General features: G+C 46.2%; 2 protein-coding genes across 3 annotated transcripts in view; both read right to left on the bottom strand.

Annotated features, from left to right (window-relative positions):
* Window positions 1-2,794: 2,794 nt before the first annotated feature.
* On the bottom strand, window positions 2,795-5,283 carry POU4F1 (POU class 4 homeobox 1). Its single transcript, XM_051850573.3, has 2 exons — window positions 4,603-5,283; window positions 2,795-3,969 (listed from the first exon to the last, which is right to left on the bottom strand). The coding sequence occupies exons 1-2, from the start codon at window positions 4,723-4,725 to the stop codon at window positions 2,827-2,829; spliced, it is 1,266 nt and encodes a 421-aa protein (XP_051706533.1). The 5' UTR covers window positions 4,726-5,283; the 3' UTR covers window positions 2,795-2,826.
* A 10,343-nt stretch (window positions 5,284-15,626) lies between these two features.
* Window positions 15,627-23,993, bottom strand: part of OBI1 (ORC ubiquitin ligase 1) — a 50,326-nt gene continuing 41,959 nt past the window's right edge. For both annotated transcript variants that reach the window (XM_002712993.6, XM_089303532.1), the window contains one exon: window positions 15,627-18,414. In XM_002712993.6, coding sequence (XP_002713039.1) covers window positions 16,875-18,414 — 1,540 coding nt within the window. In that variant the 3' untranslated portion in view covers window positions 15,627-16,874. The remainder of the gene's footprint in view (window positions 18,415-23,993) is intronic.

Raw genomic sequence — 23,993 nt, 5'->3', positions numbered from 1 at the left:
CTGGAGCAGTAGGTGGCACAGGAAATGTTCCAAAAGAACAGAAGCATTTACAAGGTATCTGGGCAAATCGGTGGATCATTTCGAAATTTGACTTCCAAAGAAAAGTCATTTGGTTACAACAGTTTTAGAAGCGCTTTTTAGCCTAAAACAACACAAATAATCCCCAAATGCCTTTGTTCCTAACCCTTGATTTAAAAGTTTCTCGGGTGCCTGGTTATTGTTACCTTCCACCACTCTGAATTGAGTGCTGTTTTTTTTTTTTTTTTTAAATAAGAATAACTTTGATAACACAGGCAACTAATATAGAATTCATTTTATTCAAAGCACCACTGTTCACATAAGTTTTTTGAAAGTGAATTCTGATTCAGGAAAAAAATCATTCTCACCCTTTGCTTCATTTTCAATTCACTATTCACCATATTCTCCTTCCTTTTTTGTTTAATTGGTTGAGTTTTTTGTTGTTGTTGAATTAGGTCTCATTTGTTCAACGGCTCTACCAGGACCTGGCCCAGTATAAACACAAAAATGCACCCAAATCAAAAAACTACTCTTCTTTCAGTTACGTTTTATTTGTAAGTGTATTGGGACACATCCCCCTGTTGTATTTTGGCGCACAGAAATGGTTCTGATAGAAATGGGGCAGGAGGAAGGTGATCAAAAACATAACCAAGGAGAAAGCTCAACAGACATACATGGACAGGTAGATCAATTCGTGAGACATTTCAGGATTAACACTGGCGGTTTGTAACCACTGTGTGAGTGTATTAAATAAAATATTTACAATAATCTTCCTTTTTTCATTTTCCTCTAAATACAAGAATATGACAAGAATGCTGTGTTTTCAGTGGAAACAGGCAGTAGACTGTGAAATCACACTATCCACAAAACGGTCTACCAGAAAGCTAGCCCAGTTTAGTGCTCAGTTTCAAATGCATAGAATGTTTGCGCTGCAAACAATGATATACAATATAAATAAATAAATAAATAAAGCCTAACCAGAGTGAGACCTAATTGTGTTTTTCTTTCTGCATCTTTCAGATCATGCATGATTTTAATCTTGTTAAACAGCAGGTTTTTTTTTCCTTTCTCATTTGTTCTTTTTTTTTTTAGTTACAATTAAAGAATGGTAACAAACCATCTCCACATGAGATCCAGAGTGTCTTGTACACGAAGCAGGCATTTTACCTAACCACCTTAAACTGTCTTTCTCATTAAAAAACAAAAACAAAAAAAACCATCAGCAGCTTATAAAGTACCTTGATTATTACTATGAAATACTATACATGATTTTCTATTTGGGAGACTGATAGTGCAAATTAAAGTTTTTGCTACCCAACATTTATCCTCAGTAATAAATGATCCTTCAATAATAATGATGATAGCAATAATAATAAGGAAATAGTTGTTTTGCTTCCCTCCTCCCTACATGCAGATCTCTTTGAAATAAACAAGGTGGGAGTGGGAGGCTTTAAATCTGTCTTCCTCTCTTCTGGGATTTAGAAGATTTTCTCACAGCCAAGTTCTGCCCCAATGGAAAGCACAAACTTCTCAACATTGCAATGACTCCATCTTCTCCAAGAGAGGAGGAAAGGGGACCTAGAAGAGCAAGATGAGTCTTGTTCAGTGGAGAAAACGCCCAGGAGAGGCTCAGAGTCTCTCTCCTAAATATCTCCCACCCCACCACCCTATTTGAATCAATAGGGGAGAAAATCCGTTTAAAATAAACCTCACTCTGTAAAATAAAGAGCAGCTAAGGTGAAGTTCTTTGGGGGGAAAAGCTTAGTTTGAAACTGTCTGTTTTCTGTATCTTAGATACAAAAAAAAAAAAACTTGTTAAAATTGTTTTATTTTCCTAGGATAATTTATTTATTTTGGAGGCCCTACATTCCACCTTCTTGTCAGCTCCAAGACTGCCTCACTCTCCCTAATGTCCCACAAGCGACACGGAGCCAGGCCACAGAGGCGTAGGCTGGGCCATTGCAAAGTGTGGATTCCACCTAACCATGCAGCCTGTCTCCCAGTCCCAAACCCCTTCTTCAGCTGTGCCCCTACCCTCCTTCCGGTGCTGGACAGCAGCCATTGCGGTTTCATTTGAAGGCAAAAAATAAACCCAAGGAAGATATGAATGGGGTGGTGAGACTTAGAAGGGAAAATTAAGTCAAACACGCAGACAGAACAACTAGCTTTGCTACCCAGAATTTCACCTTCCGATTCATTTGGTTTTCAACTCAGCTCCTGTGTGCAGGGTTGGGGCGGTAGTCATCACCGGGCCTTGTCTCTTCCTTGGGGGTAAATGAAGCTGCAGATTATGGTTCCCCGGAGTTAAATTTCTAAAGCATTTTTCTTCGCTTTTGTTCTGTTTTGTCTTACTTTGTCTTTATTTGTCTAGCTTTATTTTTTTTTTCTTTTTTGGTGGTTGGTAGGTTTTGTTTTGTTTTTGTACATAGTTCCTTGGTCCCAGGAGATTCTGATAAGTGTCTCTGGTCAAAAACTGTCCATTTCCCTACCCTTCCCGGTCTCCCCCCACCCTACCCCCAGAACCATCCTGCTCCTCAGAACCCATGCCCATCTTCCACTCTCCTTCCCCCAACTTCCCACTCACCAAAGGCTCCCCCCTTCGGGCCCCTACAGCCTCTCTGTCTCCACACTGGGTCCCTGGCCGCTAGGCTGGGGGACAGGAAGGGCAGGGGGCAGAGAGGAGCTCGCAGAGGACCTCCCCAGTTGCAAGCAGGATAACGGACACTAGGAACCAAGGGGCAGCAGACCGGGGGAGCCCCCTCCCCTCCCACCACCAAGTGCCCCACGGCTCCTCGCTCTGCCCCGCCCTCAGTAAGTGGCGGAGAATTTCATCCGCTTCTGCTTCTGTCTCTGGTTGCAAAACCACACCCGCACCACGTTCTTTTTGAGGTCCAGTTTCTCGGCGATGGCGGCGATCTTCTCCGACGAGGGCCGGGGCTGAACTGCGAAGTAGGCCTCGAGGGAGCGCTTCTCGGGCGCGGCGATGGAAGTCCGCTTGCGCTTCTTCTCGCCGCCGTTGAAGAGCTCGGGCTTGTTCATTTTCTCCCGCTGCGCGCCCTCGGCCTCCTCGAGCCACGCCTGCAGGATGGGCTTAAGCGCGATCATGTTGTTGTGCGAGAGCGTGAGCGACTCGAACCTGCAGATGGTGCTCTGGCTGAGCGAGCCCACGCCCGGGATCTTGAGGTTGGCCAGCGCCGAGCCCACGTCGGCCTGCGTCACGCCCAGCTTGATGCGCCGCTGCTTGAAGCGCTCCGCGAACGCCTCGAGCTCGCGCGGGTCCGTGTCCGAGTCGCAGATGGACGCCAGGCCCGCCGCGCCCACCACGGCCGCTGCCGCCGACGCGGCCGCCACCTGCCCTGCCGCCGCTGCCGCCGCCGCCGCCGCCGCACCGTGGTGCGCCGCGGCCGCCACCAAGCCGGGGTGCGGAAGCCCGGACGGCATGTTCATGGCGGCCGCCGCCGCTGGGTGCGACAGGTGGCCCAGGCCGTGCATGTGCGGGTGAGGGTGCGCCGAGCCGCCCAGCAGCCCGCCACCCGGGCCGCCGCCGCCCCCAGGGCCGCCGCCGCCGCCGCCACCGCCCCCCGGGCCGCCGCCGCCGGGGCCGCCGCCGCCGCCCGGACCGCCGCCGCCCCCCGGGCCGTCGTGGGCGCCACCGCCGGCCCCCGCCGCGCCCGCGCCGCCAGCGCCGGCCATGAGCGCGAGCGAGGGCGAGGAGATGTGGTCCAGCAGGTCGCCGGGCTCGAGCGCCTGGTGGTGGTGGTGGTGGTGGTGGTGGTGCGCTAGCGGCACGGTGGACGTGGACGTGCAGGGCACGCTGTTCATCGTGTGGTACGTGGCGTCCGGCTTGAAAGGGTGGCTCTTGCCCTGGGACACGGCGATGTCCACGGCCGCCAGCGCCTCGGCCCGCGCCAGAAGCGTCTCGTCCAGGCTGGCGAAGAGGTTGCTCTGCAGCTGCAGGCGACACAAACCAAACCAAACAAAACCACAAAACCAAACAAACAAAAAAAGAGCACAAACAGAAAAAAATAACAACAACAAAACGCAACACAACACGCACACACACACACACACACACACGCCGGAAAGCACAACAAGCAGAGGGCAGACACACAGAGCAAACCAAAATAACACCAAGGGCGGGATGGGGGACACAGAGGGGACGGGGCACGGGGGTGTGCAGAGGGGGCCACAGGAACACATTCCAGGGACGGGCGTGGGAGACGAAAAAGGAGGGGAGAAGAAGAACGAGAAATGGAGATGTAACTCGCAGCTGGGGACCCGAGCACGCACACACCGCCTTCTGGAGGCGCGAGATTAACAGAGAAAGTGGAGGGAAGTCCAGAGTCACGGCCCCAGCGCTCCCGGCTCCGGTCGCGGGCGCCCGGCGCGGACACGGCGGCGGCCGGGGGACACAGCACTAAGCGCCGCCGGACAAAACGTGCCTCGCCGCGGGACTCCGCCAACACCCCCTGCCAGCAAGTCCCCGCACCCGCACCTGCACCGACCAGCTCCCGACATGCAGCGTCTCGGCCAGGGGGAAGGGGCGGGCGCGCGGGCCGGGGCCGCGGGCGTGGGGGCGCTTACCGGCGGCGTGGGCAGGCAGGCCCGCCGGATGGCCTCGGAGCTGGAGTGCAGCGACGGGTACTTGTGCTCAGGGAGGGTGGGATGCATGGCAAAGTGAGGCTGCTTGCTGTTCATGGACATCATCTTGACGGCTTGGCATGTAAATCCAAAAACACTCCGAAAGTCCGCGGGAAAGTACGCACGCCGGCTCCCCCGGCCTCCCTTCCGAGGCGGCGGCCGAGGCGGCCGCAGCAGCTGGCGGCGACTGCGCCGCGGGCGGCTGCTGCTCCTGCTGCCGCCGGATGCTCCCTTGGACCGCGCAGAGCGCCGCGCGCCGGGCTCGCGTTCCCGCTTCTCCGAGAGCTCTAGCCCGGCGCGCCGACGGGATGCACTCCTCTTACACCTGCGCCCCACTTCTCGCGGCCGGCCCGGGGAGCTCTCGCGAGAGCTCACGGCCCCACCGCGCTGACAGGCATCAGCTGTCTCCGTCTGTCTGGCGCGCGCTCTCCCTTTCGGCGGCGCGGTGCGTCTGCGCGCGCGCGCGCGCTCCACCGGCAGCGACCGGCGCGTGGGAGCCACTCTTATAGTGACCACCGGCAAGGACAGCGCAGGTGATGCACCTGTAGCTGCCGAGGCATGCGCACTGAACGCCTCACCTTTCCCACCGCGGGTCTACAAAGATCAGAAGGGCCAGCTATTGTCTAAGGGTAGGCACCTTTAGAGGGAGAAAGGATGCGAGCACGCCTCTCTGTGGGTTGTTTTATTGTTTTTTTTTTCCCCTGTCATCTCACGCACGGAATATATGCGCATTATTTAGGCACACCTCTCCGGGATGCCTAACAAGCTGTTATATAATGTATACAGCTGGGCATTTGTATGTTAAATTATGCCCGTGAATTCTTCTGTATACAGAGAAAAATAACAACCCAGAGATTCAGAAGGTGCTGTCTTTTGCTGCAAGGACCAGCTCCTTTCAAGGTGTATAAATATATTCCTGGAGAATACTCGTGGTGACAGGCATTTGTTTGAAGCAGTCAGACGCTATTGATTTCCATATAATCTAATTTCCTCTGCATACTTTGTTGCTGTTGTTGTTATTGTTGTTGTTGTTGTTGATATAGCTGTGTCAGGCACCGCCAGTGACAGCCACTTAGGAGCCAGAGGAGCGTGTGCTTTCTACTCGGAAAGGGATGTGTGCGTTTCTCGTATTGTTTGTCTCCTTTAACCATGTACAAGCCCACGTTTCAAACGAGCTTTGCGTGATCTGAGGCTTTTAGTAATCAAAAGGAAAAAATAGTGAACAGGGTGCAGCTTGGACCCTTTCCTCCAAGCGTGCGGGCGCGTGCACGCGCACACACACACACTTCCGAATGCTGGAAACTCCAGTAACAGGAGACTGCTTCAGAAAAAGATAAAATTTCTGTCCCTTCCCATCATTTTGGCTCTTTGCCTCTTACTTCTGTTTGTTTATATTTTTCCATTGAAAGTTAAGAAAGGATCAAGCTAACTTACAGGAAAGCGTGATTGAAAATAATTCAAACCAAGTTGAAAGAACAGGCATGAGCTCTGGTGCAGCCTTAATTCTGTTTTGTTTTGTCTTGTTTTGTAATCACTGTGAAATCAAGACCTAAGAAGAAGAGTAAATCAATTAGCCAACCTGTAATATGGCTCTTAGGTGGCAGGCAGATCAAGGACTTCCCGGGGGAGCCATAGTTCAGGTGCCCCGAGTCCCCAGAGATGCAGCGCTTACTCTGGGTGATAATAACGGCCCAGATGTTATCTCATCTGCGCAGGAGAGCTGCAGAGCTGCAAGGGGCTGCTCATGGGAGGCAGAAATCAGATGAGTAATCTTCCAGGTCTCTCCCACACCAAGGAGGTCTACATTTCCACCAGAGTACGAATCTCATTTCTGCAAACCTAGATCTTCAGTTCCCGTGGATTTTATCTTTCCTTTGCATGAACGCGTTTGTATTTAGCATACCCGCTCACCTACTCAGATTCCAAGAAGAGCCCACAGGCGTCACCAGGGTCTGCTGTGTCTGTTCTTTCCTGTCCTCCCACCCCCTCCCTTCCTTCCAGCCCAAGAGGGAAGTGAGAAAGATGTTCACTTGCTGGCACGATCGGGAGCCGCTTCTCCATTCATTACGCGATCCTCCAGGAGCGCTAAATGCAACTTTATCTCAGCAGGGAATGGACCAGGAGCATGACGTCGCTGGATGGAGAGAGTGAGTCCTGTGGTACTCCTCACACCGGGTGTCCCGGCTTAACTTAATCCTTCCTGACACCCATCGCGGCCATTCACTGGTGCTCTCCCATGGGGCAAAAGGGTGGCAGTTGGAAGGGCTCCTGGCGAGGGCTGGTGCCTGGAGTCCTGCACTCCACCTCCCGGGAATCTCTGGCTTTTAGAGACCCTGAAGGGTAAAGGGCAGATGGAAACACAAATGCTGCAGGTTTGTGCCCAAGGTGGCCCTGCTGAGAGGGAGAGGAGCCCCCTAAATATCTCAAGCAGACTCTGGTTTACCCGTCAGCCTTTGGGAGGCCTTCAGTAACCCCAGCCTGGAGGCATGGCCTGGCCCGAGGTCAAGAGTCCACCATTTGTCATGGACTCTCTTCCTGGATCACCAGTCTTAGGGCAGTGTGAGAATACTTGTCCACCTGGCTGGGAGGTCAGATCTTTCCCCCAGAATATCTCCTTTTTGCTGAGGCTGTGAATATGAAGGCTGCAGGCAAAATCTTTCCTTTTCCTCCCCTCCCCCCAAGTAGAGTGGAAGCCCATCTAGGCCACATCTATTTTCCACCATTGCGTTTGTAGAAATAAATGTTCCCCGTCATACAACACGTGGGTATAGAAAGGAAAAGCAGTCAGTTGGAAGGGGCCAGTAGGAAAAAGAGGGGTTTCACCAGCAAGGACTGGTTGAGATTACAAGTGGATCATGGAGGAAGTTTCCTTAAAAAGAACACGAATTCTGGGGAAAGGATTGGCTGTGCGTGCGTAGGGCAGTGCATCTTGAATCTAGCTTGTTCTTTTTTCAGAAGCCTTTTTATTTTAAAGCCCCTGCCTCATTTACTTGCTACTGTGTTTTCCTTCCTCAAATGCTTGGGAGCACCGGCCTAACTCCATGCAAGCCAGCAGAGATACAATGAGTTAGACAATCTGTGTACTTGCCCTCCAGAAGCTGCCAGTCTGTGAGCTGGGGAAGCCACAGGTGAAAGGTGTTTACGATGCAATATAACAGGTGTGAAGAGAGGGAGTTGTATAAAAATATGAGGTAGGGCGACAGCAGTGCTGGCAGGTGTCCTGACACTTTCCTGAGGGGCTGAGGGGCGGGTCTGTAGTCAGCTCCTGTGACCACAGCAAGTCTTTCTCCACGTACAGTGGGACCTGGGCTCAACTCACCCATATGTCACTGCTTCGTTTTCCTGGTTTGGCAACTGCTGTAACTAGTTGGTCCCTGCCCGCGCAGATGATGCCCACATGGGGTCTGAGCTTTGGCAGAGATTCCTGGACATTCTTCTCCCTCTCCTTCTTGTTTAATGACCAACACAGATCGCTCCCCTCCCCACCTCCGTCCCAGAGCTGTGCATTTTATCAAGAGAGGGATAATGAATGCAAAGCTATTGATTTCCAAGGAATTTCCGCCCCCAGGGACAAGGAGTCTATCTTCTGAATCAGAAACACATTTCTTTCCCTCATTAATTAATTTTCTCCTCCTCCTTTGGCAGGCCTCGCTTCACATTTTCTTTGGCGTCGCCCCCTTCCCGAGCTCAGGGAGCAGCCCTTCCTTGGTTGGAGAGAGGACCGGCGGCAGAGGCGCTGTGCAAGGGCCCGTGCCATCTCCGGTGAATTCTCCTCGTCCCCAGCCCCACCCCTCTCTGGAGCGCGCGGCTGACAGCGGCTGCCTACTTGGGTGCTGCCTCTCTTTTTCCAACCGGGGAGCCTGGAAAGTTCGCCTTTGACTCCGCAGTCACTACCTCCCCTCCTCCCACCTATGGGATTGAACCGGGTTCACGTGTCCGAATATAGGCACTTGGGGTGGTCCCTGGGAATTGTCGACGAGAGCATAGAGTTTATGTTTCGTGTACATGGGCAGGAGGCCGGATCCCCTGCTCTTTCTGGAACCCGGGAATGTGGCCGCACCTGCAGAGCCCGGACACTTTGGGTCCTAGCGGCTGAAGGCAAAGCTCGGCTCCTCGCAGACTCCTGGCTCTCCGTTTCTCTTAGGCAGTTGGTCAGTTTGCAACGAGGCCCATTTCACAGTGCAGCCAGCGCCCAGCGGGTACCGGAAACCTCCAGGGCCCAGAGAGGTCTGGCTGTAGGGGGCTGCTCAGGTCTTGAAGGGACAGGTATGGGAACCACAGGTCCAGAGCAGGGCTTACGGGTCTGGGGCAGCGCGGAGGTGCAGCGGAGGAGAGAACGGCGCACTACTTTGGTCCCCAGTCTCTCATCCACTCCTCGTGCATCTCGGCCACGTTGTTCCCCGGCGGTAGCGATGGAGCTCCTTCAGGGTTCCAGCACCCGCTTCCCGGCTCCTGTTCCGCAGCGCCCACTCCGCCCGTCCTGGACGGCGGCCCGCGGGGCCCAGTGCAGTCCCCGAGGACTTAGTCCCCGGCCGGGCCTCAATACCTCTCGCTAGGGCTGGGAGATTGCCTGGAGGCCACAGTCCTCCCTCCCGGCCAGCCACTGCCCAGCACCCGCAGCCGCTCGCCCACCTGGGTCCCCAAGGCCAGGGGTGGGGATGGGAAGGGGTCGGGGGTAGTAAGGCCGTCCTCTTCTGGGGCTCTCTGGCATTCAAATTGGGACCGGCAGATAAGGTTCCCAAGTAAACCGGTAGAAATGCCTTTTCTTCTTTGTTTCGGCAACTTTCCCGGATCTGGACTACCCCGCCCCGAGACGTCGCTGATGACCTGGCGTCCCGGATGATGCGTCCCAGCAAAGTTCGATGCCCGGCACCCTCACTGTTGGTGCGCCGTACGCAGAGCCACACTCGTGTCCGTCCCTCGGCCCCCATCTCTCCGTGGACATAAAACCCACCTACCCAGTGAACGCCCTGGGGGGGCTTCGTGACAGCTCGGTCTCGCCCTGACGGGGGCTCGGCCTCCAGCTCCTGTTTGCCAGACGCGTGGCGCAGCCCGCGTGGATACCGCTGTACCTCGGGCCCCTGTGAGTCATGTCTCTCAGGGAGCAGAGGCGCCCCCGGACCCGCTGGGCTCTGCCCGGGCCAGCTCAGAGCTGGGCGAGCGCTCTGGGCGGAGCAGGGGTTTCCAGGTTCCCTCCCGAGTTAAAGCACCAAGAACAAACAAGCAAAACTGCCCAACCAGATGGAAGTTCTGTCCCCTTCCCTCGCCCCTCCTAGCCTCCTGCCGGCCGCTGCGACCCGGACCACGCACGCCCTAGTTGCACCGAGTTCTCCGGGAGAGGACAGACAGACGGCAGGAGACCCCTCCCAGGGGCCCACGAGCGTGGTTCCGAGGACCGAGAGGCCGTGGGGCGCCGGTCTTCCTCCTCACACTCTACCTCAGGGAGCACGATCCCCCAGAGGGTCTGGAAGCCGCGGAGGAAGCCGCAAGGCCGCGAGTCCAAACCCGGCAGGGAGGAGCTGGGTCCCGCCGCCCGGCTCCGCGGCTCGCCGGCGCCGCCGCCGTTGCCCCTCCTCCCCGCTGCCCGCACAAATCAAAGCCCCTTGCGAGGGACTGGGAAATAGTTGCCTTGTCATGTAACACATTGCCCTGATTTATTATAAAATTTTAACGAAATCATGCATATTTTAACAGCCTTTAATCACTGCATGAAAATTTAATTCATGGACTGTAGCGCGTTTAAATAAATGAAGTGTTAATTCATTAGGATTAATTAATTTGTTAAAGGATTGTGTGCAAGGTTAAGGTGGAAAGAAAACTCTTTGTTGGTTTCGCGCCTTAATCGCAAGGTTTCTCGAGTGATAAAAATGGAAGAAAACCGCAGAGTCTGCCGTTCGGGTGGGGCCCGGGCGGGAACCGCAAAGAGCGCCCCCGGGGACGCGGGGAGTGGGGCTGCAGGGCCGAGGCCGACCCCCCACCCCCGGTCCTCCCCGGAGGTCCGCAGTCGGGGAGCCTGGGAGGAGGGGGCGGTAGGGCGGGCACTGGCGGCGGGGATCTTGGAGCGCTGAGTTCTCTGCCTCTGAGGAGGGGCGCAGGACCGAGGCTGACGGGCCAGGTCCCACCTCTCTACCTCCCCACCCACCCCAAACACAAATCTGACTCTGTGGTTGAAGCGAGGTTGCCCCTTCCGGCCCTCCTAGGGCCAAGCCTCGCCTAATGGACAGATGAAAGGCCAGCCCCGCCACCTTCTATGTCTCTCAGCGCCCAGGGAGTCCAGTGTCTCGCCATCGGGCCGCCGGCCCAGGCGGTTAAGGGCGAGCCCCGGAGCCTCGGGAGATTCGGAGGTGGCCGAGCAGAGCCAAACTTGCAAGCTCAGGCTGCAGCAGTCCGGGAAATCTTTTTTTTTTTTTAGTCAGGACTCCCTGACATCCTCTACGAAGCCCGTCGCTAAACGGGCGCCCTTCCCAGAATATCTGTACCCACAGAAGGGACGCCCCCTACTGTGCCGAACTCTTACTCATCCTTCAAGACCCGGTGGAAATAGCTGTCAGATTTCCTCAGGCATCACGTTATTCCCAACACGGACTCTTGTGAGAACCATCCTCCTTCCCCACAGTAAGCCTCAGTAAATGCCTAAGGGAAATCCTTGCTCCAGGGAGAGGACCTCTACACCCCCAGTTATCAACGTATCAAGCCCACACATCCATACATTTGTTAATCCAACCAACATTTCTTAGGGAGGAGTTGCTTGCTAGTAAGATTCAGCAGGACCTAGGAATCCACCTGGTTTCGAAAGGGGAGCTTTATCTCAAGGCTTCTTCAGTCACAGAAAATTGAAGATCATGTGAGCTCCAGATGGGTTCTTAAAAGAAATCTGCATCTTAATAGATGCTTCCTCGCTCAGAGTGGGGTTCCGAGAATTAGGCAATAAATGTTCACTGTGCACTCTGAGATCCTCGCTTAAAAGGTTTTCTCCTTGCCAAGTGTTATTAGAGGGATCAGGTTACATCGTGATAGGCAAAGGCTGTGTAGAAGGACTCCCACAAATAGGAATGAAAGATATTCTTATGAGGCTTTGGGAAACTTCTAATCATCTAGGCCCCACAGCATAAGCCCTTAATTTCAATTTGATCATCTCTGCAAATATCATCTGCAGGTACTGAAGTGAGGGGCGGAAAATCTAGTTTCTGTATTGCACTTTGAATAACTGAAAAGCATTGAAGTACACAGAAACAAGTGCCTGAAACACCATGTAGCCTTTTGTTTCGTGGCATCTTTAGTGGCAGATACCAAAGAAATGACAAGAAAACAAAGCACATTTGAAACTACGGGAATGGAAATCTTAGTCCACCATTTTTAGTTTTTGTGTCAGCTGACTCAATAAAACAGAAAAAAAGTACACCGGTTTTCTTTGGAGTGGAATGAAGATTTTAAAATTAAAAGATGAATGCTGAAAGTCATAGCCAAAGCCTAGCTTCCTGTCATAGTTCCATATCCAAAGCATTTTAACAGTCAAAATATGTTCCCATACAAGCATGAACTGTTGGAGCAAGCGACTGGCCTAGCATTAAGATACCTACATCCCACTTTACAGAACCTTGCTTTGATTCCCAGCTCCAACTCCTGATTCCAGCTTCCTAGAATCTCGGAGGAAACAGTGATGGCTCAAATAATTGAGTTCCTGCCATACACATGGGAGACCTGGGTTTGGTTGCCAGCCCAGTCCTAGCCATTGCAGGCATTTAGGGGGTGAACCAGCAGATGGGAGGTGTTTCTGTCTTCTTCTGCCTTCCAAGTTTTAGAAAAAAAAAAAAAAACAAAATTGAATGATATGTTATCACTAGTGCATCTTTTCTATAGTGAAATTAACCAACAGGGAAAGGTTAAATCCATCTAAACATCAGTTAATGTGAATCTTTAAAATGGCACACACACAACTCTCATCACTGAACTTTGGTTTAGTTCAGGAACATAGGCAAGAATCAGATGCTACTCGAGTAAAAACAAAACAACAGCTAATAGTCCCAAAATATATTTTTTCATTTTTTTAAAAAAGCTTTATTTGAAAGGCAGAATTTAGAGACAGAGGGCGGAATAGATCTTCCATCTGCCAGTTCACTTCCCAAATGGCTGCAGTGGCCAGAGCTGGGCCAGTCCAAAGCCAGGAGCCAGGAGCTTCTTCCATGTCTCCCATAAGGGTGCAGGGGCCCAAGGACTTGAGCCATTCTATACTGCTTTCCTAGGAGCATTAGCAGGGAACTGGATTGGAAATGTAGCAGCTGGGACTTGAATCAGCACCCATATGCAATGCCGGTGTTTCAGGCCTTGGCTTTAACCCACTGCCCCACAGCGCCAGCCCCCAAAATATTTTAAAAGAAACTTTGAAAAATTTCAAATCTATCATCTTTTGGTCTACAAATACAAACTACCCTATATGGGAGTGGGAGAGGAAGAGCATGAACTCTGGAGTCAGAAACCCTATTCCAAGATGTGGTTCTACCCCATTCTATCTCTGAGATCAACAATGCTCAATTACTTTTCTGTAAATTGGGGATAATAATAGTACTTGGCTCATTGTTTGAAAAGGGAATTTGGGGGTCGGTGTTGTGGTATAGCAGGTTAAGCTGCCACCTGTCATGGCGGCATCAAATATGGTTGCCAGTTTGTGCCCTGGCTGCTCCATTTCTGATCCAGCTGCCCTGCTAATGCTCCTGGGAAAGCAGCAGCAGATGGTCCAAGTATTTGTGTCCCTGCATCCATGTGGAAGACCTGGATGAAGTGGCTCCTGGCTTCAGTTTGGCCCAGCCCTGGCCATTGCAGCCATTTGGGGGAGTGAACCAGCAGATGGAAGCTCTCTCTCTTCCTCTAACTCTTTCAAATACAATAAATCTTTTTTTTTTTTTTTTTTTTAAGAGGAAGATTCGATGAGTTAGCAAAATACTTGGTCTCAATAGGTTTTGTTTTGGTTAGTGCTTATACAGACATTTGAAAATCTGTAAGAACATCCTATTTGTCATGACATCAGATTTTGATAATGGAGGATACAAACAAGAATGCGATTAAAATAAAAACCTGCATACAGCATGGGTTTAATGAAAAATCAAACAACTGCTTTAGGGAGGATGGAGGGATAATTTCTGAATGTAGGCAGCTAGAAAATATTCTGGTAGGTGCTCTCATTCCGGTTAGTCATGGGTGAATCAGGCTATACACTCCACATTTCCATCACAGTGTCAGTATATATTTGGACTAAAAATGGACACATTCTTGCATATAAACAGAATTAGTGAGGCTCAACCCTTGTTTGAGTCTGTTTGGGATGCTATAATAAAACATCTTATACTGAGTGACATAAATATATTTCTCATTTCTGAAGGCTAGGAAGTAGAGAATCAAGGTGCCAACAAATTTGGTATCTGGTGATGGCTCACTCTGTTTCAACATGGTGCCTTAGGATGGAAGGCAGAGTAAGGGAAGTCTCTGGGGCCTCCTTTCTAAAGGCACTAATCCCACTCCTGAGGGCAGAGTCCTCATAACCTAATCAAGGCCTGAAGGCCCCAACTTTTAATACCACCACCTTGAGGGTAGGCTTTCAGCATTTGAACCTTGGGGGACCTGCAGAATGTGCACAATATCCTTAAATTTACCCCGTGACAGAACAGTTTTAATTTCTACATTTCAGTTTCTAATGTATATTTTTAAAAGGATTTATTTATTTGAAAGTCAGAGGTACACAGAGAGGAAAGGCAGAGATAGAGAGGTCTTCCATCTGCTGGTTCACTCCTCAATTGGTCACAACAGCTGGAGCTGTGCTGATCCGAAGCCAGGAGCCAGGAGCCTCTTCTGGGTCTTCCAGGTGGGTACAGGGGTCCAAGGACTTGGGCCATCTTCTACTGCTTTCCCAGGCCATGGCAGAGAAATGGATTGGAAGTGGAGCAGCTGGGACTTAAACCGGCATCCATGAGGGATGCTGGCACTGCAGGCAGCCCCAATGTATACGTATATTAACAAAGGCATTTAAGCTGTTAATATCTCTGAAAGGATCCAATAGCTTTGACATATCAGAAAGATAAAATGATGGGGGCCATCACTGTGGTGTAGCAGGTAAAGCCGCCACCTGCGGTGTCGGCATCCCATATGGGCACCAGTTCTAGTCCCGGCTGCTCTACTTCCAATCCGGCTCTCTGCTATGGCCTGAGAAAGCAGTCTTGGGCCCCTGCACCCTCGTGGGAGACCAGGAAGAAGCTCCTGGCCTCCTGGCTTCGGATAGGCTCAGGTCCGGCAGCTGCAGTCAATTGGGGAGTGAACCAGCGGATGGAAGACCTCTCTCTCTCTGTCTGCTTCTCCTTCTCTCTCTGTGTAACTCTTTTAAATAAATACATAAATCTTTAAAAAGAAAGATAAAATGATGAACAATTATTGGAAAGTATATATAACAAGTTATGCTTTACATTAACTTTCTCTGGCTACTGTTACTTATAAAGTGAAGGGCATATCTCTCCAAATCATAAAAGAGATTTGTTTCACTTTTTATAGTTTCATTGAATCCTGAGTCTATTTAACAAGGGTGAGCAAATTCTTCTATCACAAGCTAGACAGTAAATATTTTAGGCTCTGTGAACCACATGGTCTTTTGTAACTATTAAACTCTGCTGTTGCAGTACAAAACCAGCCATTTATAATACATAAACAAATGAGTATAAATGCATTTCAGTAAGACTTTATTCAGAAACACTGAAGCTTGAATTTCAAATAATTCTCCCATGTCATGGAACTATATACTTTGGATTTTTAAAAACCATTAAAAAGTGTAAAAATATTTTTTGCTCACAGGTCTTTCAAAGTCAGCTGCAAGCCATATCTGGTGTATGGGTCATAGTTTGTCAACCCATGTAATATAAGATCAAATAAAATTATGTTTTCCTGGTCTGTATAGGTTAATTCAATATTTGAGACATCAAGAAATATAACACTTATGACATTCTTTATTCAATTCACATAGAAAAACATGCAGTATTAATGAAAACAATATGGTATTAATGTAAAATGTTCAGTGCACATTAGATAAACAAGTCATTAGCATACAAACCCATTTTTAAACAGACCAAACACGTTTAGAATAATACAGTTTTTCAAAGCCTAAATTAAAAATTGTGCTTAACTCTTACCTATCCTCCCCCCCATCAATTCTCTCCATAAAACAAAAAAGTTTGTCCTACATAAAAGCTATTCTATTAGCCAACCAAAACTTCTTTTTCTTTAAGTATGGAAAATAGCAAGCAAAAATGCTACCATGCACACAGTTTCCACAAAGAACAGTAACATGCAGGCAAGACCTTTATCACTCAAACACACACAAACACAGACAAAGACACACACACACGCAAACACACACGCACAAATTAAAAGAAAAAAACCTCCCTTGGGATACAAGTGAATTAATACTTGCAATGAGTGCTTTTCATACCTATATACCTGCAACAATGAGAGGGTATGATATTTAAATTCCTCCAAAACCAACTGCTCCATACACATAAAAGATGAGCAAATATAGGCTGATATAAAATGAGTATTTTCATACAAAAATGTATTCTTTTATACTAGCAGAAGGTTTTCACAAAAACTATATAAAGCAGAATGTTAAAAAAATGCAAACATATACATATAACCTTAAAAACAGTAAATGAACATTGGGCTAAGGTCAGAGTGCTATTTTTCCATCACGGTCTTTCATAAAATTAGGCCAACATTAACATAAATAAAAAAGGGCAGACAAAATAATTTTCATACTAGGAAAAGCTTTAAAGGAACCCAATTCTCTTTATGAGCACTATAGAGACAATACTAAAAGCTTCAAGAAATCCAAGTTCTGAAGACAACTGAGGCTCACTGACAGGCCTTTGTATCTGTTAAATAAGATTACAGTAAAGAAAAATATACCCAACCCAGATATATATAATGTTCATTAAAAAAAAACAAAAAACAAAAAACAAACAAACAAACAAAAAAAACCTCAACTTTCTCTGGTCTAAAGCTTCCTAAATAAGAATAAAAACCAAAGTCTTTTCAAAATGAACAAAAATATTCTGGTACAAGTTAATCCACCATTCTCACTTAATTCAATACTGTATAGAGCTTTTACAAGGGGAAAAACAACTTTTAAAAACTTTCATATTTCTCTCGGAACAAAACACGAAGGACAGCTTTCTAAAGAGTCAACTTTTAGTTGCTTTAGATGGGCTGGCATTGGAAAGGCTGCTCTGGATTTTTCTTTTTGTTGACTGATTCATATTTTTATTCCTCTTTTCAGGCACAAAGGAAGTAGACCAAGGAGACTGAAGGTGGTTACCAAGACCATGCATCTCTGAGGACATCTTAAACAAAGATGACCCAAACCTTTGATCTTCAAAAAGTCGATGTGAACTGCTTAACAAAACATTCTGGGAAAATTCTGTCTGAAACAAACAACTGGGTGGTTTAATTTCATTAGTTCCTGGATTAGAAGTGGGATGGAGTGAAAAATCTTCATTCATTTCTTGGTCAGATGGAGAGAGGAGAAAAAAAGAAGCAGGTTTCCATTCATTTCCATTTGCTAACTGATCAGTAGTTAGAGAACCTTTGGAAAGGCTTAGTTTAGTTCTTTCTTCCAACTTTTCAGGTTCCTCAAGAAATTCACTGCCTTGAGATGACTTTGACAACCCATCCAAATCCACTGACTTAAAACCGTTATTACAAGGGCTCTTGCTGTTGTCCGACTCTGACATCATTGAATCCAATTCAGAGATTTTGTCAAGATAAGCAGCATCCATTGATGCTTCACTGGATGTCCGTGTCCGGTTGATTTCAAAAGAGCGAATAGAATTTAACTTCTTGGATAAACATGAGCCCGATTTCTCACTCAGTTTTGAAGATATTTCTCCAACAGAATTTGCCATGTTATTCCCTTCTGAACTCTCAAAATCCAAGCTTTGGGCATAGCTTGTAGAACAGCAATCCCAAAATCCTGTCTTTGGGGAAGTAAAACATTCTGATTTCTTTTCATTTTCACTTCTACTTATATCATCTTCTGAAGAATCTTTATTACAAACATTTGTAGAATCACAAAAATCATCAAATACCAATTTTCTTAGATGGTTTGAGTGCTTTCTGGAACTTCCTGCTTTGACTACAGAGCTCTCTCTGTTTTCTGGAGTATTAAGCTGAAGGCAACTAAGAGACAAAGGAGTACAAGGAGCTGGAAGATCATAAAGTTCTTCATCTTTGTAGGGTACACAATCACTTGGTTTATTACCCCATTCTCTTTCCAAATAAGCATCCATGTTTGCATCTGTCACATCTAACATTATTTCTACCCGTTTTTGATATAGGTCTTTGTTCTTAGAAGAATTAGGCTCTGTTTTGCTGGTACTTTCTTGTCTGGCAGAACTGGTGTCAGACAGTCTGCTGCTGGAAGGCTTTGTCAGGTGAGAACTTGAGGTGGATGAGCCAGACTGCGTTCTGGCATTGTCACATTGATTCTTTGACACCATATCCTCTTCACTATCCTTGATCCTCTTGCCATCTGCAGAAAGTACTCTCTGGCAAATGGAATCCATAGCTTCCTTCTCTTCACTTGAATGTTTTAGTTGTGTGACTTGAGATTCTAGTTCCTCTATATACTTATCACTTCGCTCCAGGGCTTTCTTGAGCCGATTAGTTTCACGTTCATACTGTTCAACTTTGGACTGAAGAGCAGCAACTGTAAACCTTCCAAACCTATAAAGAATGGAAGCAGAGTTAATCTTACAGATCAATTGTTTTTCTTTTCTTTTTAAAAGTTTAAGAATGCAAACTTCCCAGGAACTTTTTAACTACACATGGCTGGCAGTGAGAAGTCAGAACACTTAATGAGTAGAACAAAAGCTATGGCAGATGTAGTATCTTCATAAAATGGTCTCCCTCCTGATGTAATATAGTAAGTACATGATAATAACTGCAAAGATCTTAAATAATATTTCTGTGGCTCAATCAGTGCAGTTTTAGCAAAGAGGAACAAATTTACTGATGATTTCCCTTCCAAGAGCTAGCTCTGTCATGTTAGCTCAAATATGCATGAAGAGTTATCCCCTAAAACAATGGCAAAGATTTATGATAACATTTGAACAGTGGTCCACATCTTGAAATATTTACATTCAATCATTTTCCTATCATACAGCAGCGCTTTACAACACATTTCTTACACAATGTCACCTTGTCAAACATAAAATGCCAATTTGAAATTCAGAAATCTTAGTAGTCCCAGGAAGAGTGGTTTTAAATACTTATTTGGACCCTTTCAATTATAGTCTCCCTTGATCTGAAGGTTTTCCTTGGCCTTTCTAAGCACTGGGCTTTAATTTATTTCAGCTCTACTTATTTTTAGCATTTTATAACTGTATGGGACATCAATCTCATTTCTTTCAACTTTGAAAAATAAAGTCAGTGCCTGTGCTTCCAATATACTATGAATAAAAACATTTTTACATTTTCTTAAAGGGAATATTTTGGAGAGTGACAAAAAAGAATGCATCAAAAATTCAGTCTTTTAACCTAGCATTATCTTTTTTCTATTATTATGTCAATAATAGGTACCAGGTTCAATTCAGAAAGTAATTTTTGAGGACCTAGTATAGGTTTGATGGTATATCTGGTTGGAGCTGAGGAGTAAGACAGTTTCAGCTCCAAAGGACATAAAATATCTAGGTTAAATTCTATCTTATCACAAAGGAAAATTCTAACTTTCAGGAAACTGCTTCTTATAACCCAATAAACATAAACCTTACATTCTAACTCCATGAAAAATATCATCTCTCTCCTAAAGTTCTTTCCGAAAGTGCTAATCATCTTTTTGATAATTAGTTTTTTTTTTTAATTTTTTTTTTTGAGAGGCAGAGTGGACAGTGAGAGAGAGAGAGAGACAGAGAGAAAGGTCTTCCTTTACCGTTGGTTGACCCCCAATGGCCGCTGTGATAGGCGTGCTGCGGCCAGTGCACTGCACTGATCCGAACCCAGGAGCCAGGTGATTCTCCTGGTCTCCCATGCGGGTGCAGGGCCCAAGCACTTGGGCCATCCTCCACTGCACTCCTGGGCCACAGCAGAGAGCTGGATTGGAAGAGGGGCAACCGAGACAGAATCCAGCGCCTTGACCGGGACTAGAACCCGGTGTGCTGGCCCCGCAGGCGGAAGATTAGCCTATTGAGCCATGGCGCCGGCCTGATAATTAGTTTTTTTTTTTTTTTTGAATAATTCAAGAATTATTTGCAGGAAGGTGCTTGAGAACTACTATTAAAAAGTATCTATATCTGGATTTACCTTCTTTTTTTCCTTAATTATAAAAATAATCATGGGGCCAGCTCCGTGGTGTAGTGGGTAAAGCTATTGCCTGCAGTGCCAGCATCCCACATGGGCGTCAGTTCGAGTGCTCTCTGCTATGGCCTGGGAAGGCAGTACAAGATGGCTCAAGTCCTTGGGCTCCTGCACCTGCATGGGAGACCTACAAGAAGCTCCTGGCTCCTGGCTTCAGATCAGTGCAGCTCCAGCTGTTGCGGCCATCTGGTGAGTGAACCATTGGCTGGAAGACCTCTCCCCCACCCCCCACTGCCTCTCTGTAACTCTACCTTTCAAATAAATAAATAAATCTTGTAAAACAATCTAAGAAAAAAATAATCACAATTGAGTAAATATATTAAGTATAAAAACATTACAAAGGAGCAGCAGCCAACAGTGATTGCACATGTTAGAATTAACCACAATATATCATTTCTTAATTTATTTTTGTTCACTTGAAAAACAGAGTGGTAGAAAAAGAGACAAGACGAGATATTCCATCTGCTGGTTCACTCCCCAAATGCCTGCAATAACCAGGGCTAGGCCACAACAAAGTCAGGAGTCTAGAACTCCATCTAGACAGAGACCCAACTACCTGGGCCATCACCTGCTGCCTCCCAGGCTGTGCATTAACAGAAAGCTGGCTCAGGATAAGCTCAGCGAATAGGACCCAGGCACTCCAACATAGGAAACAGGCTGAGCCAAATGCCTTATCCTACAACATGTTCTAGCCTTTCATTTAATATCCATCACCAACTATAACCCCCTAATCAAGTTCACTTTCCAGTTCAGACCTGACGTAATTCCTGCTCTCTGTCACCAAGGGGAAAAAACACAGAGGCAAAGGTAAATAAATACAGAAGCAGAAAATCTCAGGATCAGAAAAGGCTTTAAAAGACAAGATTGCTGGGGCCGGTGCTATGTTTCACACATTCAACTGTTCACCTTCTTTATTTCATTGATACTAATGAAAGCAACAGAGATTGATATATACACAGTATAGTTTTTAAACTACAGGTTTGAAATTTAATACTGCTCCATCCAAAATACTTCATTTTTTACCTTCATAAAAGACTACAAATAGATGAGACATTTGACATAGGTATTAGGGGATTTTTTAGCTTACCCAAGATACCTTTATTAAATTTGGCAAAGGACAATTTATTTTATCATACAGATAATTATGATTAAAGATACATATCTGATGCTTTACTTCAATGGAAGAAGACAATGAGGATAAAAGCTTACTTATCATTGCATGTTAATACTTTCTTTTCACACTAATTCAAGATATTTCCAGAGTATACAGCATTAAATGAAGCAATGCTGGGGCAAGCCAGAGGGATTTCTAATATCATTTACCATACTTCCTTTTCCTGAGAAAATTTCAAAATGGGAGTATTTTATAAACATTCCATTAGAGACCAAAACGCTTTGATTTCAAAGTAGCAACGATGGCCAAAGGCTTCATTATGCAAGAGAAAACATTGTAGCGCAGTTTGGGAGCTGCGACTGATATTGAAAGTGTATTCTGCAAGAATCCAGCAGAACCTGAAAGGATTTTTCAGCTTGCAGTGTGAACTCATGCATCCATTCTAGATGAACGAAAAGGATGAGGGTTCCCCTTATCCAAACAGCCACTGGGGTAGGTACAAGATTATTCTTGACTATACTAGAAGAAATAAATTCGACCTTTGAGGTACTATAAGTAGAGTAAGAACATCTCTGACAACAAGAAGTTCTCAAGACCACATGTTCTCACAGGCCATTACTGGAAGAAACAGGATGTGATTGAAAGTGATCAGAAAGAAGGCACAAACGTGGTAAAGAATAAATGCCAACATCAATGATCAAAAGAACTAAGTTAGGGGTCGGAATTGTGGCACGATGAGCTAAACTGCGACCTGCATCAGGGTGCCAGTTCAAGTCCCAGATGTTCTGCTTCCTACCCAGTTCTCTGATAATGTGCCTGGGAAAGCAGCAGATAATGGCCTAAGCACAAGGGCTCCTCACCCATGCAGGAGACCTGGGCGGAGCTCTTGGCTACTTGTTTGGTCTGGACCAGCTCCAGCTGTTGTAGTCATTTGGGGAGTAAACCAGGAGATGGAAGATCTCTGTCTTTCTGTTTTCCAAATAAATCAATCAATCTTAAAAAAAAATAAACAAAAACAAAAACAAAAAACTAAGCTCTAGTGCTCTATACTACTAACTTGTTATAAAGATTTAGGCAACCTACTTTGCCTCTCTAGTTCACAACAACCTCAACTAAAGGGATAAACATAGTGGTCAGTGGTTGCCAAGACAACCAAACTTCAGAAAGGTCTTCATGAAGAATGAGGAGGATACCATAGAAGTGAGCCCGCTTTCTTCCTAATGATTCTTTGGTTTTATATATTTTCTCTACTTGTTAGCTGAGGTAACGCTGAAAACTAACAGCAATATTTGGATCCAGACCAGCTTTTGCGGGCTAGCCTATATGACAGGTTTTCAATGTTGATTTCCTTGCTTTATATGGTTCCAAATACACAAATTTCAGTTGCCATGTGCTATGGTTTGAAAAAATTTTGGCTCCCAAATTCGTGCTGACATTTAATTCCCATCCAGAGATAGACTATGAATCTCCAAAACCATGAGCCAAAGTAATTTTCTTTTTTTCACCAGTAGCTTCTCTCAGTATCTGTTACAGAGTCAAAAAGCTGACTAGTACACTATGTTTTAGCTAAATAATACTGGCCACCATGAACGTTTTAATTTTAGTTACCATATTATATTAACTGTGAGTATGGACAAAGTAAAATATTCACTTAGAGTTTTCAGTTTACAGTTATCAATAGGTCACTTCTCTCAAAGTCTGTCAGTGATTAGCCACTGTGCATCTGTTACTCAGTTATCACATAGGCAGTAGTTGTGCTGGTTCCTTGTCTCTCAGTGAAAAGCTTATATGATATTTCAGAAAAGCAAACAAAAGATATATCTGGAAATAAAGATGAAGGTGTAGCATAGAAATATAAAGTTATGATGATGGAAGTGAAATTAGAATCAAAGGTGAATGTATTTATGGAAAAAAATAGCAGACCATTGAATATCATAACAATGCCAGTCCATTCAAGATACTCTATGTATGACAGAGGAATTTAGTAGACACAAACTAATGGCATATATGAAAAGCAGCTGTGGCAATAAAAAAGATGAAGATGCCTACAGGAATTGACCAGTTGAGGAAAAAAAAAAAAACTTCACATTAAATCAATGAGGATATTTCATGACATTGAAAGCAGACAATCAAATACTAGAAGTTGAAGCAAACTTAGGAGTGTAAAAATTCATCAATTAGGAAAGATAATAGCTTTATATCATTGTTTATATTATAAAAAAGTAAACACTATTCAAATTATTTTCTCTAAGTGTCTTACCAAGAAATAACAATTTCTTAGTGTTTCGCATGTTTCAAACTATGCTGCAGAAGTATTAGTACACAAAAATATTATTTTTACTTTTTTCATATCCACATACATTTATAACTGATAGTACAGAGCCAGTGTTTTGACAAAATTGTTAAGGTCATAGAAAAATTGTGTTTCTTTTCCCATTAAGATTTCTTGGTGAGATTTTAGCATGCAGTCATTTTTATGGCCCTGTACACTGTGTAAATTGAGAATTATCTATATTAAAGCAATGGTTGATTCAAGAGAAAGCCAAATTAGTTTATGTCAATCTCAAATTATTTTAAGAACTGTCACTTTTACCAAAAGAATGTTTACACAGCTGTAATTGTGTATATTCGCATCCCTTAATTTCAGATCCTAGAAAACAATCTTTATGATTTTTGAAAAACATTTTTTTTCTTTATTTAAGGCAGAATAACAGAGAGAGAGAAAGAGGTCTTCTATCTGCTGGTCCACTCCCCAAGTAACCACAATCACCATGGCTGCACCAGACTGAAGCTAGGGGTCAGCGCTTCCACCTGGATCTCCGACGTGGGTGGCAGG

Source organism: Oryctolagus cuniculus, chromosome 9, assembly GCF_051225735.1.
Source record: "Oryctolagus cuniculus isolate XC-2025 breed Fujian yellow rabbit chromosome 9, ASM5122573v1, whole genome shotgun sequence".
NCBI classification, from domain to species: Eukaryota; Metazoa; Chordata; class Mammalia; order Lagomorpha; family Leporidae; genus Oryctolagus; species Oryctolagus cuniculus.
This window is presented reverse-complemented; position numbering and strand designations above follow the sequence as displayed.